Source organism: Hydractinia symbiolongicarpus, chromosome 6 (genome assembly GCF_029227915.1).
Source record: "Hydractinia symbiolongicarpus strain clone_291-10 chromosome 6, HSymV2.1, whole genome shotgun sequence".
Classification (NCBI taxonomy): domain Eukaryota; kingdom Metazoa; phylum Cnidaria; class Hydrozoa; order Anthoathecata; family Hydractiniidae; genus Hydractinia; species Hydractinia symbiolongicarpus.
Window position 1 is genome coordinate 21,341,253 of NC_079880.1, and position 18,029 is coordinate 21,359,281.

Below are 18,029 nucleotides of genomic sequence, written 5' to 3' on the forward strand. Positions count from 1 at the left end.
AGGTTTCCTAACTGCATGCCATATTTTTGACTGAAAGGGTTTGTTTTTGTTCTTTTAAAGGTATCAAACCATTTATTGGTACTTTATTTTTCAATCTTTTGAACGGTATTTTTACGGTATTACGTTTCTTTTACAATAAGTCAAAAAAATATTACTATGCTAAAAGAATATTTATGGTTTTTGTCAGAATCTTTTTTTGCCTTTTTTTAGTCAACTTAACTGGCGCTATCCACAAATCAGACAGCATAAAAAAGCTCTGGGAACGAGAAGTCATAATAATTTATGTTGAGCAGTACTACTGCTTCTTGCATTGTCATTTACCGGTTGATAATGGATGATACAGATGGTGATTTGATGATGAGCATGTTGTCTTTGGATACACATGTTCCAGTCCAGAGCTCTTTGAGATAAACCGATGTTAGCTTTCAAAAAGCTCTGGGGACGACAATGATGGGTACATCGTTGTTCTATTTTTTGTATGCGAAGTTGGTTGACGGCTGGTCTAAATGAGGTGATGGCTAGTTTAATCGTATTTTGATATTTTCTAGTAAAATCTAACAATCTTAAAATGCGTCACGATTCGAGTTCTTTTTCCTTGGGTTTTCTTTAATCGCGAAAACTTCTTCACGCGAAAGTGGTAAAACAACTTGATCTCGCGGCTGAAGTATAGGCTTTGTATTTTTTTTTCTTCAAAAATCTTTAGAGATGGTAACTTTTGTAGACGTCAGTCATGTCCATGTCCAGGTTTCTCAACTTAGGACTGTGGATTTTTGCCCATATGTTGATGTTTAGTAGTGTCTATGAGCATTTAATCGAGGTACGCGCAATTTTAACTTGTCAATGTTTAAAGCGAACTTTGGACGTATGCTCTAAAGTTATTTGGTTAGATACCAACTTCTAAAATGTTATAATTGTTGCTGCATACCCGCTACAGAGCATTCCAGAGTTGATCTTTTTTTGACAACTTTGGAAAATGAACGAAAGGGTGTCATTGTCTCAATATTTTTGTACAGTTGTAGGTATGGCTAATATCCACACTCATCTCAGGAAAAGTGACAACAGATGTTTTTTCTGTAGACATTTCGTATAAAATACTGATGTTAAACTTGAAATCTTCATTTAAAACTTGACATATAACAAGCTTTTGTTTTTAGAATAAAACAAATAGACCTATCGAAGAGTTGGGAAGGTTTAGCCAAAACAACAACGCACTAAGAACTTTCTGGAAGCGAATTCAGGTCTGCAAATTGATACACCGATTAGATGATGTATCATATAACATATTCGAACCCGAAAGATGTTTGTTACAGACACCTAATATTTTCAGAAGAACAAGCATAGGAATAACATGTATATGTATTAAATAAGTTTAATGTTATAAACATATGCAAAAAAATATTACCAATATATAAAATTAATTTTTATGCTATCCAAGCTATGATAGATTTTATTTAACATAAGGTAAATCCCTAAATTGTGCATTTTCAAAATCTCCGCTAACATTCATTACCTGTGTTTTTCATGATTTTTCGCCATTTTGGGGCGTTTTGCAAAGTTCTTTGGTATAATTTTTCAAGAAAAATACATAGACACACACAAAAAAAAATTTACACGTTTCAGAACAAGACATACATGGTTTTGGAAATATTTATAGTTTAAAGGTTCCTCTCCAGAAAATGATGTTTAAAGTCCTCAAGATCACCCGTCTATTTTAAGGTTTTCAAGATCTAAAAGACTTTCTGCTTAACCAGAGCATTCCCAAGCATATCAAGATAAGTTAATCAGCTTGTCAAGTTTTACAAAAAATTGAATTGGTCAATTTTCGAAAACGCTGTTAGAGTTGCTATTTATAAAAAAAATATTTAATAATTTAAAAAGTGATCTATAGATCAAATCTTTCCACTCTCCCATCCTGGTGCAGTCACCTGTGCTAATTAACAGCAAGACAGATCGACTATCTTTGTCATCTTCGTCTCCAACACAACCTTTATTATGACACAATCGCAGGATGATAGAGTGATAAGGTGATAGGATTTTTCACAAGTCTTCTTTTTTATTCTCTAAAGAAAGAGCTCTTTTAAAAACATCAGCTATACTGTGAGAAAAGAAAGAATGTTTATAAAAATTGCATGAAAACATCAAATTTTGTAAAGTACCATGTAATATTAATGACGGGGCTGAATTGCTGGCACAGTACAAAAAGAATTTTAAAGTTGATCGGGAGAATTAATGGTTCTGTCCTATTAAGATATTTGTTTGATTTAGTAAGCGAGTTAACGTACCATTAAATTTAAGGGAGGCAGAGTTGATACAGTATCGTTTGCCAGTTGGACCTGGGCCGTCATCAAAAACATGACCAAGATGGGCACCACACTAAAATGTTAAATCCAAAATACTGCAACAACAAAAGTAAATTTGCATTGTTTTACCCGTTTTAGTGGGATTCTTGACAAAATGCATGTACAATAAAAAAACGACAGTTAAAGTTAAGAATCAAACTAAGGCTGCTCTTAAAAATATTTGTCTTTGCCGTGGCCCGGCATTAAGCATTTTTCCCTGTTCTTGGTACCTTTTTTCCCTGAGCAAATATAATTAGAAAATGTTAGATGTTAAATTTAAATCGTGTTACTCTAACAAATTGTAATAAACAAAATTGTCAGATATAAGACCTACATTTATTTGTTGAAAACAGTACACAACTTGCCATAACCAAAATATTAAAGCTGGGGATCATTAATGGTTAAAATTATAACCCATTTAAGAATGTGAAAGATCAGTTAGATTTAAACAGATTTAGCTGACAAAAAAAATTCCTTGAGTTTTCCCTGAATTGGAAAAAAAATTTCCCTAGGTTTCGCTGAGTTTTCCTGAAATTTTCTAAAACAGACCTTTTTTCCAGGTTTTCTGAACCCTGAATATGAAAAAATTACCTTTGGGCGAAAGTTTTTTTTTACCTTAGTTACAAAAAATATTTATAGCGCGTAAAAAAGTCTGTGTGAAAAAGAATTGAACTATATAGATTATAAGGTAAATGAATAAAACCACACAAGTAAAACATTTGCGTATGCACTTGATTGCAGACGCAATAAACACACAGGTTAATAAACAGGTGCTTTTTAAATTTGCAGGGTAGTAATGCGGGCAGCCGAATTATTGAATGTCCGCGTTACACATAAAAAGCTGTATCACTAAAATCTAAAGCTAAAAAAATCGGTGGTTTGAGACAATAAAAAAGTTATCTACCTGGGCACAAACAACTTCTATTCTAGACATAAACATAGTTTTATCTTCGATCAATTTCACTTTGCCTTTAGTTAGCACGTCGTTGAATGATGGCCAACCGCTTCCACTGTCAAATTTCGTACCAGAATCAAACAGATCTTCATCACACACAATACACTTGTAAATTCCTTTTTTATGATTGTCCCAATATTCACCTGTAAATGCCCTGTAAGAGAAAAAAAAATATTAAAACACGCACCTTTTTCTTTTGATGAGAATGCTAACTTTCCTAAGAGAGGATTGAGGTGATTTGAGGACATGCGTTCTTTAGGAAAATTGAGAATATTGGAGGAGACTTTAAAAAGGCTACCATTAATGCAGAACAAATTATAGCAGTACTGTTGTAGCATTTCGATGTATCTTGATAAAAAGGGGTAAAAACTAAAGTTAACGTGATTTGAAAAGAAAGTTGTGAAAAAATCCAATTTTGAAGGATATGGGGGAAGTTTTGAGAAATTTCAAAATTAAGGAGTTTTGAGGAGGCGTTGCAACCCTGAACAACCAATAAACAACAACAACAAAAATTACAAAACTCGGAAACAAGATAGAACAAACAAGTGATAGAAAAAAAAACATAGTTGCACAGCAAGATTGCAAACAGTTCCTTATTACAGTAAGATTTGAAAGTGTCTCCCTACACATGTTAATATTCGCAACATTACAGTATCCCTGGATGATCCTCCATCCCGTTACTATTTCATATGAAATGGAACGATTTCTCTTCTTTTATCACAAGAAGAAATCTTTTTTATTGTTTCGAAAGCAGCAAACAAATCAAGCCAGAGTAAATTATGTTTTGAAAAAGGAAAATTTAGATTTAGATTTTGAGAATGAAAATGAGAAAATAATTGTAGAACTAACCAGAGATTTTTGCGAGAATAAACATTTCAAAATAGGCCTTTTTCCATATTCGAATTATCTTTCGCAAATGCACCATAAAATTCACTAATTTGTAAGTTTGCTTCTGCTGAAGTTTTCTTCTTTCAATTAATGGGCGAGCTGGAGGATAGAGGTAGGCTGAATGACAAAAACTAACTTAAGTTCTGGAGTATATACTATGTGAAAATGCCAGCCACCCACTGCACATTATTCAAGTGGTTAAAAAAATTAAAATTTAGATTTTTCATTCGGACTTCTAAGAACATAGAGCTACATAGAAATAAATAGGCAAGCAAAAAAGACCTCACCTCTCAGTGCCACTTTTCTGGGTGACAGAATATTGTTGTTTAGTTAGACGAGATTTCAACTCTTCCTCAGAAAATTTCTTTGGGAAATCACCATGTGATGCGGTGGAGGTATGGAGACCTAAATACAATTGAAATTAACATTAACGTTGTGTCTCCTGTTGTGGGTGCATATGATTAGACAAAAACATTTTTGTTCTTTTTGCAAAGATTTTCAATTGCGGTTTCTTCGTAATTTGGCAATTACGTTGGCAGTGCCGAATTCGGACACTAATTTTAAGGGCTATACGTATATATATATATATATATAGCCTTATTCTTTTCTTGTTCTTTTTTTGTTCCAAAACTCTGTAGAAAGAGATGTACTATTTTGGTACTTTTTAGTGTTAAACGATTGCTTATGGTTGGCGTATCTCTTTTTAAACGTTGTTTCACAAAGTCCTATATATTTTGTTGCCTTGTTATTGTCCGTAAATAAAGTGTTTTCGTAAATAATATTTTTTGACAAACATTCGTTGTTCAGTGGGCATTCTTCTTTCTTACTGGAGGTACCAGAAGATGTTGCAGTGCCTTCAGAATATGTTAAAGAGTGGTGATAGGGATAGATAGCTACAATCGTCCTCAAAATTTGTAAAAACTTGTAACTGTCTCAAGAAACTAAAGCATGTTGGATGAATGTTGTATGAACTTTTTTACTGTTCACACATCATTTAACAAGGTACATCATTATATAAATGTCCATTCATTCGTTTATTCTTATTTAAACAAAAATGGTGACTGACATAATGCTATTGATATTGTTCTCAGAGCTAATTAACTCTGATGACGAAAAGTTCCACAAAAGCAAAATACGCAATTGGTATAAGAGGATGCATGGTGCGTACCAAAAAGTTTTAAAACTGTCAAGCATGTAGATTATGTCTGTTTTGCTTTGAATTCATAAAAGGTTTATTTGTAAGATTTCTAGCTGATGGGTATATAGATATTCTTGCTTGATTGAAAACGCGACCCCTGTTTGAACATGGTAAACTGCAACAAGAGTATTTATATATGAAAACACCAGAAGCCAATGCTAGTGCAGTTTTTCCCAATTATTTTGAAAAGTCTGATTTCAAAACTGATTTCAAGGAAACAGGTAGCATTGAAAATTTAGTATTGAAAAAAGATCAGGAGATTCAGGTTTGCTTTGTATATGAGTGTATATAGCTATATATATAGATAAAATATATAAAAATTTTTTTGAAAAAGCTTCTCAAAGCTTAAACAAGAAAAAGATTGGTTTACAAAAAGGATGGGAAAGGGTTTCAAGCCCAAATGGAATTTACAACCTGGACAGAACAGTGCAGGTTTATATACAATTTTGTTCTATATATATTTAAAAGGCTTAAAAAGAATAACAATAATTCCGTACGAATTATGATAGAATTTATATCTGCTATAGTTGATAATTTTGCAGAAGGCAAAAAGTATGTGTATAGCTATATATTCGTAACTGCCAAAAGTTGTTGTCCTCCGCAAATACCAGATTTTTATAGCTACAGCTACGAAACATTATTATAACGATTTAGTTACATAAATAAAGTTAAAGGAAGATGCAGATATGATTGCACAGATTTCTTTAAAATTTTGCGAAAGTTTTTGTATATATAGTCTATTTGTATATACCTAGCTATGGCATATAGCTAGCTCAATATAGGCAAGGAATTCCTCTCCTATATAATTTAGAAATGGTCTGATAACCCAATTTTCTGATTTTTTTACTCTAGGTAGGTAGCTAGCTAAAAGCTAGAACAAAAAATAATCTACAAGCTAAAGGAATATAAAAAATCTACCTGCTGTGTTACAAGCAAGTGGTAGTATTAAAGGTATATTTACAGATGTATCTCCATTTTTTATCATACTTGGGGTGACTTTATTTACATTTACTCTCCTACTATGCAGAGCATCACCTGATGGAGGTGAAACTTTCCGTAGCGTAGATTTCATTGCCGTCCCTACTAAACGCCACTTATTCATTATTTTTGTAGATTAATTAAAGCATGCGATATATATATAATAAGTAATTATCTACAGTAGTAGATAACTAGCTACCTGAGAATCTACATAGACCGAAATAATACGACAGAAAACGATCTAAAATTGGGGAAAAAATTTTGAACTTACCTGACATTATGTAAGTAATTTTATACAGTAAACAAAAAACAACCCTGACTAGCATCTATAGCTTGATTTAGAGTGTATCAGGGTTTATTTATTTTTTTAATTAGTCATTAAATTATCATCTTCTGTCACGATGACGGTACAAAAAAATGACAAATACGGCAGCACGGAACATGTTTCGTGTTTCCGTAACATGATTAAATAAAACTAGATTTTTCTGCTCTGCGTGTTGCACACTGGGTACGAGGTGGTGGATGTTGGCCGCTTTTTTGCAGCGATGCAGAAAGGGAGGAGGCGCGCCTTGTTAGTATCAAAAATAAGTTTTTTTCTAACTCACTATATTTTCCAATTTTTATAAGAAATAAAAGTAACGAGAACGTTAAATGCCTCAAACTAAACACTATAGATTGTTTTTTTCTCCATTCTTTAAGTTAAGATAAGATTTTAAAAATTGTTTTTGCCCACGTCAATTGCGTACATAAAAGTCCTGGCGCGTTTTGCGGTCGCCGAATATCAGAAAGCAAAAAAAAGCCCTGGGGTAAAAGTCGGCTGTCCTGCAATCTGGACAAGGGCGTGCTTAATATATGAATGACACATTTTTGTAAGTGGTCGACCAGCTTCATTTTTGCAATTTTCTTTTATTTTTTGCTGTATAAATTTAGTTTTATAATTTAAATTCAATTTACGTAAAGAAAAGAAAGGCAATAATAAGAACTGCGTGAAATACAATGTATTTTAAAGTTGCCACCACTAGAATAAATTGATACTTAACTTCAACCTCATTCCCAGCGCCTGTTTTTTTCTATAACCGGGACACGGCAGAGTATCGCCGTTCGGTGTCAGAAAAGATGCAAGATGCCCTGGGTGCGAGGATGACATAAGAACTCTAATCGATGTACGGCTCTGGCTTTGGTTGGGGATCCTGAAAACAAAGCATTATTTATTTAAACGCAATTCGAAAAAAACTAAACAAATTGAGCCAATTACCTTTTACCGTGTCTATTTCACTAAGAATTTAATTCTCATTGTCCGAGATTGTCGAAGAAAGAATCCTGGAGACTTGGTTGAGTATGCGGTAGGTGATCCATCTCCTTGTATAATAACTTTTTTGTGTTTTTTCCCCATGCATAAGTTACGCATTTTTAAGTAACCAAGCAAAGAGTAGTCTAGATCCTTAATATCCTTATCCCCAACCTTGATCCCAGGGTTTTTTTTTGTTTCAAATCTCGATATAAAAGAGAGACAAAGAGACCAGGAGGTCGAGGTTGCTTTATCTGTAGAGTTTGCTGCATAATCACAAAGCCGTTAGCGCTTACTTGGCGCCACCAGCCTCAACGTTAAAAGAACAAGAAGCCTGGGGAGAAAAAGTTGGGGTTCTTAATCATTTCATGATTTTTACCAAAAGTTTTATACACCGGTTTCTTAATAATAAAAGGGTAAAATTAAACTTGTTGGTGGTTATCGTTTTTAGTTGAAATGGTCAAGTATTACAATCAACTACAATTTATGGAAAAATTATTAACATCCTTATTATAATATCCATATACATCTATCTGCCTGCCACTCAAAATGGTACCGCAAGTAGCGAGAAGCACGTAATGCGGTATAAAAATAACGGACAAATCCGTGCCTTTTTCCACGGAGCACCGACTAGTTTTCAAAAAAAAAACAATTTGTAATGTCTTTTTTTAATTTATTAGTAAAAAAGTTGAATTTTGGTGCTCTTATTAATCAGTTTCGTGAGTGAGAAGAACGTCTTTGTATCAATTTATCAAAATATAGTCTAGTACAGCTCGCCAAACCCTGTTCTTTTCACTCGTGAACTCACATTTTTTTCTGACATTTATAGGGAAGAAGAGGGTCATATATTTCAATTTATTTCTCAGATATTAATATGGAAAAGGTATGCGACGGGAAGATACAGTATCATTAGAGATGGAGACAATACTTAAAGATTGAGAAAAAGGTCATGAGGTGAATAAAAATAACTATAACCTTTCACCTCTCAGATGAAAAGATGTTCTCCGGTATATAGTTTTCGCTATAAAAGCAATGCCTTTATCATACAGGAGCTCCAAGGAGGAGAGACATCTTTCCAAAACTGTGAATACAAAACTCTATAATCTCGTTCATACAAAATTTGATGCTAAACTTGAAAAATATTACATTGTTTTTAAATTGTTAGAAGTATTTTGAAAAGATCAAAAATGATTCTAATAGTACGGTAAGTAACTAAATTTTTTTGATTTATTGAAATTGGTAAAAACGTTACAGGGTAACGAGGAAATTAGAATGAATAGTATCAAATCTATGTTGTGTGGTGAAACTGTACCTAAACGATCGAACGCAGTGACGGAAACTGTGCGCAGATTTACGATAACTTTTTTGGAATAAGGAGAAATTGCAACCTTGTTCCCAGAGCATTTTCAGTTTTTTTTACAGCGGCTGACCACTACGTATTAGAAAGGGGCTCTGGGACCAACAACCTCCTCCACAGGGCTTGTTAGGCTATTTATATTTTTTATATTTAAACAGCCGTCCAAATATAAAAAGCCCAACAGATCCTGGGAATCAGGATGTATGAAGTGTGGCGGCTATAATAATATATATAGTGGCGAAAAATCTGTTTACTATATCGCAGTAATGACTGCAATCATGTTTACAAACCAATGCAAGCAATGGTCTACGGCGTCTCAATGTTATACCCACACAATACACCTTCCCGAATTTCATAAATTATAATAATTCTGCAACATCCAGAAATTTATAATGGTTTTGTGCTCCTCAAATAAAGATATTCAGATAGAATATTAATTATCATGACAAAAATGCAGTTTAAGAGCAATATAATATTCTGGTTGGGTTTTATTTAGATTTGAAGAAAATGATTATTTTGAAAACGAGGCTATTCTTGGTAAGCTCGCCTATATGAAGGGTGTGACCGTAAATTTCAGCTCGGAATTGAGGCACTTAACGAACAGAAATAATAAGGAAATTAAGTAATTTTTTCTACCTTTTGCTAAGGAACTTAGGGATAAGGATCATCTTTAGTATCGACCTCTAATTGAGTTTGGCATAATTAGGAAATTCGGGGAAGGTCTATTGTAAAATATCAATTCTATATGTTTACAACAGATTTATCGTTCCTCTAACTTAACTTGACCGAAAAAATAATAATTTTCTGGAGTGTTGCTAATAATTAGAGAAAATAAATTATTTTAAAATTTTGTGTCCCGAGGAAGAAATAAGTGGAAAATTCGACCCTTGTCGTACTAAATTAAATAACATAACTCTTTTTATATACTTTATTTTTTTCGTTTTTTTTGCTCTGCTTACTCGTCTCGTCCTTTTTTGCCCATTTTGCTTAGCTAAGTGGTTTCTGAAAGGATTTGCTGCGAAAACACAAAAGCCTGGATGGACGAAGAGAATGCAAGTTTGGGTTGAACAGATTTAATTAAAGCATGTTGACTTACAAACTCTTACTTACAACCGGTGCATTTTCAGCACATAAAACTGAAGAAATAACGGAACAAATTTTTTTTAAAACCTTTTTTTAGAACTTGTTGAATAAAAATGTAAAATAGGGCAATTTTCCTTTTTTTTAGGAAAAGATAATAAGGTTAAAAACCAAAATAGCAAACAAATTATTCTCTGATCTGACCGCCCCGTGCTATAATTAGAAAAAAATTTGACCTTTTTCGCACTAAATTAGAGGGAAAATGAAAATTAGTGAAAATAGGATCGTGCTAAAAATTAGAGGAAATAAATTAAGTAAATTTAAAAAAAAATGCCATTCGCGTTAACTAGAGAAATGGCGGTAAGTTATTTGGTTAGATACGATACCCCAAATGCGTTAATTATTGCTGACATCAGCAGATGCGGATATCGCAGAAACCGCGACTAGTGCATTCTTAACATTCTTCACCGGCCCTGCTTAAGCAGAACTCTCGCAACCTTCCGGCTGCAGAGCATTCTACAAGAGCTGCTGTTTTGCCATTTCGAAAAAAAGTCGATAAACTGCCATCTTCCAACATTTTGTGATTGTAGCGCACTAGTGATTGCTTTTAAGATTGAACATGTTTACATTTAGCTATAATGTGCAGAACGCGTTTGTGAAATCGGCATTCGTTTTGTTCGTACTGGGTTGCACTTTGTACGAAAATGTTTCAGGTATGTGAAAATTTCCACTTACCCTCTCAAATGTTTGTAAAAGTTTTCCAGATATAACTAAAGTAAGTATTGGAAAATTTCTATGTAATCGAACATGCATGGAAAAAGCTACGTCAGAAACAGACGATGTACCTGGAAACAAGGTTGTTAAAATTCTTTTCTAGAAGGCTTTCTCAGTTTGTTTTGAAATATGGTAAAATTTTTGTTTTATTTTAGGGTGTCCGACGAAATATTTTCAAACTAAAATATTATACACAAGTGTAACGTTTGACCATTCTACTGTGTTTGACTTGGGTGACATCATGTATATGAAAATTATAAGACTGAGCCCGAGTGAGAACACACTTAATCACTTACAATTAAATATGGCTGCCAGCAAAGATGGTAGCACTTGGAGTAGTACAATAGTAAGTCATGCAATAAATCTAGTTGTGTATTTTTTTTTAAACACAAATTATCAGTTATTTTGAGGGGGGTAATACATCTCAGTTCAACTGCTGTACTGAAGTCACTGCATTAAAGTCAAGCTAGAAGAACTATTAGAAAGCGCAGCGCCGTTGAGAAGCAAATAGTCCTGGGGATGAGGTTGCATCAAAGTTAAAATAGAGCGAATGAGTTATTAATCAAGTTAACTTTCTCAAATTCGAATCTGAAGGGGTTAATTTTTTTATTTTCGGAAATTGAAATACTTCCAGGCTATGCTCTTTTCCATCTCGTCTTGCTTTACATGACGAAGGAAACTCAGTTCATCTCCTAAAATGTTTTTTTTCTCAAAAATTAAAACATTTAAAGGTCCATTGCATTATGTGAAGAATTCAAACTACACAGACATAATTTCGCCGTAAGGAGCTAAACATTTTGTCTGCGTTAGAGAGTTTTTTGCCTAATCCATGCAGAACAAGACTCAGAGTGCTTTATTTTATTGATCGAAGAGCCAGTAGCGTGTTTTTTTCTCTTTTTTATATGTACTTCTTATTCTTTTACAGCATAGATATCTTATTCCGAAATCAACTGATGAGTTGTACTACCAAGATATGCAAATAAGATATATAAATCTCACATTCACATCTACGCCTGTCAATTTTAACGGTATCGATATTGAATTCACAGGATGCAAGAAAACAGGTTATATTCAAAGTTTTATTTATCTTACCCCTGTTTGCGGTTGTCTCATGTTAGAAATGTTTTTGTCGACTTAGCTTTTCAGGAAGTTTACTTTTTAACGCGCCAGTTTACCAAGAGATCTGAGGAAAAGACTGGGTTAGGATGACTTCCGTCGCATAAAAAGAAGCGAGATGCAGATGTGACATTGATTTTTGTGGCATTCAATAGCACCTATTTTATAGTTGCAAGAATATTGAACAATTTTTAAAACCTCATAAAATAAAACGAATTTGCAATATTTTAGGATAAATTCAGAACTGAAATTATTTCATTTTTTGCGTCTTTTGTAGGAAACATCGAGAAAAGAAATGAACAGCAAAGCGCAAAAGGTACGCTTGTTGGAAGCAGCTTAGTTCTTATTTTACTGTAAGAGGTCCTAGTGGAAGAGGGTTTGTGCGCCTCTGGTTGCGTCTTTTAGCACAGACCCTTGTCAACGCCGACTAAGTAAGCAATGTCTAACGAACAAGGTTGTCTTACTTGAAGCACTTCATGACTATCGCAGAGGTTTGGAAACAAAGTTGATTAACAACAGTTATTCTCTTCCAGGTTCTACCACCCAATGGTTAATCTTGGGAGTTTCCATGGCCGCACTTACCATAGTTTTTGCCATCTTGTTACTTATTACAAGACTGTACTACAAAAGGAAACACAATGAAGAAAACATACATTTGTTGAGAAGAGATGACTCGATTAATCAAACAAAATACGACAGATTGAGTAGACAAGACATGTCTCCGCATTATGAACCAATAAACAATCGCGCAGACGATGTAATATACGAAACACCTATTGATTGCGGCGTTCGAGTTTAGTATAAAAACCCCAGGGGTTTAAGTTAGTCGGGGGAAATTTTAGTGACCATTGCATTGAATTACCCCCTTGGCTAACATTGGGTCAGTATATTGTTTAGAAAGAAAATAATACTGTAGATTTTCCTTCTCGTTATCTTTTCCTCGTTTTTATCATCAAAGTTCAATGCTTAATAAAGGCTGGTTTTCACTAAACGCTTTTGTAGGGCAAAATGAGCGCGATGCAATGAATTTGATTCCTATTAACATTAAATTAACAAGGTATAGGGAACAGGAAGATTTTAAACAAATAAAAAAAAGACTTAAATTTAACATCGCTGACTTCCATACTTTATTGGTAAAATCATAGAACGAAATGGAGGCTGGAACATCCAAAAATTAAGAAACTTTCAGTACTGATTTTTTTAGACCTTAAAAAATTAAGAAATTAATAAATGTAATTTTTAATAAAGTATATTTTTATGAACTCTTTGTATTTGATTGAAAAACCTAAAAAATTTCGAATTTTTTTTATTATATATAGTATGTGCAAAAAATTACTGCTCTGGTTCAGTAATCAAAATGGGCGTAAAATATGTTTGCTACCATTTTACTTTATTCCAGGCGAAGCAACACCTTTTAAAAACATATTAAAGTAAAGATTAAAGTGGTGTGGAACGTAGATTTATCAAGTTACATTACATGTTTTGGTTATCAGCTTTATTGCCAGGTTTGACTATTTACTGGCTGTGTTTCCATGCTACAACATCATAAAGTGTTGAAAAACAGTTGTCCACAATTTTATCGTAACTACATGTTGTACAAAAACAAACGCAAGAGAGATATCACACAACAAATGTTGCACAGATAGAATTTTTTCTTTGTTTACAACTGTTGCACAACAAATACGGATTTTATTGGAAACTTTAGAATAATTACCTGGGTATCCAGTTTCTAGTTTATGCTGCGTTTTGTTTTGAAACGCTGCTCGCGAGCTTTTTCCCAATCCTTTCAGTGTTCAACATACTTGTATCACTTACGCACTTGGTACGTAGTTGTACTCTTTGTAACCATTCATACCGAAACCCTATAATGGTGTGTGCGCTTCACTTGATTTACGACATTCTGTATACCTGTACCAATGGGCTCCACCTAGAATGTGGCACAGTTTACAGCTTTATTAAGCGCTCAGCATGACGTTCAACAGCAGGCACACAACGGCGTTTTCACGACTAGTTTGTTGATTGTTCAATCATATGAATTGATTGAATGACTTAAATACTAACGCACTGCGGCCCAATTTATCTCGTGGCTCTCCCAGTCAAATATTACGTACAAACCTGTTTCTTTTTATTTTTTGCTGTTACCTGCAGTTGATGTTGAATCAAATCCTAGTCCCTTAAATCACTGAAAAAATCTTCAGGGTTCACTTTAGTGAAAAGTTCTTCAATTTGGTCCTACAAGGGGTATTTAATGCTCTTGCATACCTTTTCAAATGCTTTTCGGTTTTCAAAACCATTAGTCGTTGGAATAAAGATGATCTAAAATTTGTTTTTGAGAAAGGTGATTAAAAGTACAATAGTGAGACTACTACTTTATTTTATCGTGCCCTGAGCTTCCTTTGTTAATACAATTACAGTCACAAGACATCACCATAACATTTCTTTTAGACGATTTTTGATTTTTGCACAGCAGCTCTGATTGCAAACTAAACTTGATTGCAAATCTTCACTTGTGTCAACACAAAAAAGACGGGATTCTATTCATAGTGAAAGGATTTACAATTTCTATTTTTTTTAATTAGTGTTTTATCTAGTGGATTCCCAAAGTCGAGATCACCAATGATTATCTAGTCCTTATGGCACTGAAATTATTGTCAAATTTAGAGAAATTCATGATTGAGCTGATTATATTATCCAAGTTTTTATGAAAACTTGCAATATTTTAGTGCCGCATGTTTATTTAGCTAATCGACAGATGATTTTGCTGTTTTTTATTTTGTTTAATACCAGACAATTCATGCTCGTGTTAAAAGACTTTCACACAGTCATCATTGAATTTCCGCGCCCGAAGGCGTAGGAAATTCTTTAAAACCGTCGTTTTTTTCTTTCGGAGCATTTTTTGAGAAAAAATCGACCCTGGGATTTCACGTCGTCACAGATGTAAACTTCGTACCCAAGCTCCTTAACTACTGGGAAGTCTAGTATTGACGCTTCAGGCCAAAATTTGTATTTGATTTCGACAAAATTTGGCACAGTTAACAAAAAAAGTATGCTGAACATAATGGTGACATAATAATTTTGATTTTTGTCACCTAAATGTCATTTTAGGCCAAAATTGGTCCAAAAATTAGAACTACTTTATTTCCAACAAAATTTGGAACAATTAACAAACAAAGTATGGTGAACATGATGGTGACATCAAAATTTTGGTTTTTTTCCACCTTAAATGTCAATTTAGGCCAAAATTGGTCCAAAAATTAAAACTACTTCATTTTCAACAAAAATTGGCAAACTTAACAAAAAAAGTATGCTGAACATAATGGTGACATAAAATTTTGATTTTTGTCACCTAAATGCCATTTTAGGCCAAAATTAGTACAAAAATTAAAATCACTTCATTTTCAGCTAAATCTGGCACAGTTAACAAATAAAGTATGCTGAAAATGATGATGGTACAAAAGTTTGATTTTTTGTAACCTAAATGTCATTTCAGGCCAAAATTTATCCAAAAATTAAAACTGCTTTATTTTCGACAAAAATTGACACAGTTAATAAAAAAAGTATACTGAAAATGATGGTCACATCAAAATTTTGATTTTTTGTCAACTAATGCCGTTTAAGACCATAAACGTTTCAATCGCAAGACTTTCAACCATGAATGATAGGCTGTATTTTTTGTTAGCAATTTCTTTTAAAATGTGAGTTTATTATGACACGTTTCGTTTTGTTTGCGTTTGTTGTAAGATATGTCACTGGTGTGCTTTATCTTCAGAGGTTCATGCACCAAACCCCTTCGAATGTTTGGCACAATAACACAACGAATTAGCAGGTTTTCATCAAATATTTTGGTAGCGCGCGGAAATTCTTAGAGCCCCCAGGGCTTCTTGTTTTATTTTCATTTCCATTATGTTCAAAGTGTTGTATTTTCTTTTACATTTCTATCGAATAAACTTTTGCGGGAGATAAAGATAATTAACTCCTATATATACGGAGGTGTGGCACTCAAGGGCTAAAATATGCTGATATCAGCAGCAAAAATCTGAAAATCATAAGGCAGAACCACATTTTTTCAAAGTTACCCAGGGTTCCTCGACGTTGTCCATCACATTGGCTAGCGCTGAAACTTGTGAACGAGACGCAGTTGGAAGCTAAGGAATCGTGGCTTCGAGCTGAAGACATGCTGAGAAATGCCATGAGTCGTGCAAGGGAAAGGAGAGGAAGTCTTAGTAATTTTTTTTCATTGGATTTACAAGAATTTGAGGTACCCCAGAATGAGAAGTAAAGAACAGAAACGCCTTTCTGATGTCTGATGATGAGGGATGGTCACATCTGGATAATATTTATTTTGTGATTTTAAGCTACCTAGCTAATACCATGCCAGCAGTTCAGGGGCACATTTGTTATTAAATAATTAAGTGATAAAGTACAAGAGCTAAATATAATAGTTTTATGAGGCTAGCTATACAAAAGATTTTTCAAGGCATTCTGTCATTTTAAATAAAGATAGCTACTTGCTAGCAATTTGGACCTCCCATAACAGTGAACAGTCAAGACTTGAGTATATAGCTAGTTAGGTGTGCAAGGCATTGCATGTTGGTTAAATATGTTGTCACGACAAACACAAACCTATTTTCATAAATAAATTTCTGCAAATGTTCAGGTTTCTTTTATCGAACAGAAACCTGTTTTTCATAAATAAATATTTGTAGATTTTCAGGTTTCTTTTATGAAATAACAAAATTTTGGAAAGTATAGCCAGAAGTAATATTCGCTTGGAGCAGGAAGACCTGAAGTCTCTGTCCAGGTTAAGACTTAGTAAAGGGTAAACTGTGTCATACGGAGGACACTTAGTGTAATGTGTTACAAATCCAGTGGAGTGCTTATAGCATAAAGGTATAATACATTTTTCATAAACCAACATTCACAGGACTTATGATGAAGCCTATTGTTACTTCTGCAAAGCAAATACAGTTGTTTAGCATTTTTCATTTTGCATAATAAGTTCCTGTAGATATTCAAAAATTAATTGTGAGTGGCACCAGGCTGAGCGATTAGTGCAAGTAAACGTGTTGCAGATCCAGGTGGACAAAAAAATAACTTCTAACAACTTTGTATTTATAGAGCTGGATAAGGTATATGGTCCTAAACCTGGGACACATTTTATCTGTTTGAATTATTTTAAATCCTGAGAATCACTTTGAATGTTATCTGTACACATGGCTTGTCAAAATAATATGCTTTCAAAAAAGGTTTATCGGCATCCCCAAAAATGGCTAAATTCAGGAACTCAAGAACTATCATAGTAGCAAAATATTTTTTGGGTTTATTTCATCAAACTGGTCTAAAAACATATAATACTAAGTTTCAAGTCATTATTTCAATTTTTACTGAAGTAATAGGACTTTTACTTATTATGGTTTTAGCATAGTTTTTCATACTGCTGACACCAAAATGGCTGCAGGGACTAATCGGTTTGAAATTAATTTATAATATTTTTATAACAACCTTTTTCTATTTATGTGTTTTTATTTTCCTGCAAAAGTTGTTCCATAGCTTATGTATATCACATTTTGATAAGGACGAAAAAGTTACTGTGCGACATGGGTTTTAAACCTTATAAATTTCCAGCGAGAAATTTGAAAACTAATAAATGACAAAATCGCAAAAGTTCATCTTAAAAATTTTCAATTTTTGTTAATGTGAAAGTAATCCACTTGAAAAGTTTTCTGAGGTTTTTTATGAAGAAATCTTCCATATTAGCCATATGGGGTAACTTGATGAACAATGAGATTTCCCGCAGGTGTTCTGTAGTATGTGTAATATAATTTTAAAAACTGCGATGTAATTTTCCTCTTAAGTTTTGATTTTAAACCCAGCTAAAAAGCTCAGCCTTGTCCTTTCGTACTTAATCTAGCTAGCTATAGCGAAAAGATTTAATATTTAAACTTGACCTATTTTACTGAGTATTAAGTAATAAATGCTAGTTTAATCCTTAATGTAGCTATATAGGGTAGCTAAGCTACCTGTAAGAACAACATAAAACAACGTCGAGGCTGTTC

At 33.5% G+C, this 18,029-nt stretch overlaps 2 protein-coding genes across 3 annotated transcripts; one reads left to right on the forward strand and one right to left on the reverse strand.

The window, feature by feature from the left end:
- Nucleotides 1–1,338: 1,338 nt before the first annotated feature.
- LOC130647537 (peptide methionine sulfoxide reductase MsrB-like) lies at nt 1,339–6,789 on the reverse strand. Of its 2 annotated transcripts, none has more exons than XM_057453423.1 (5): nt 6,630–6,789; nt 4,470–4,587; nt 3,244–3,448; nt 2,283–2,373; nt 1,339–2,060 (listed from the first exon to the last, which is right to left on the reverse strand). In XM_057453423.1, the coding sequence occupies exons 1-5, from the start codon at nt 6,682–6,684 to the stop codon at nt 2,038–2,040; spliced, it is 492 nt and encodes a 163-aa protein (XP_057309406.1). In that variant the 5' UTR covers nt 6,685–6,789; the 3' UTR covers nt 1,339–2,037. The 2 variants fall into 2 exon arrangements, with proteins under 2 accessions (XP_057309406.1, XP_057309405.1); XM_057453422.1 differs by lacking the exon at nt 6,630–6,789 and adding an exon at nt 6,299–6,506.
- Nucleotides 6,790–10,400: 3,611 nt separating this feature from the next.
- LOC130647842 (uncharacterized) lies at nt 10,401–12,421 on the forward strand. Its single transcript, XM_057453829.1, has 2 exons — nt 10,401–10,796; nt 11,013–12,421. The coding sequence occupies exons 1-2, from the start codon at nt 10,703–10,705 to the stop codon at nt 11,264–11,266; spliced, it is 348 nt and encodes a 115-aa protein (XP_057309812.1). The 5' UTR covers nt 10,401–10,702; the 3' UTR covers nt 11,267–12,421.
- The last annotated feature ends 5,608 nt before the right edge of the window (nt 12,422–18,029 follow it).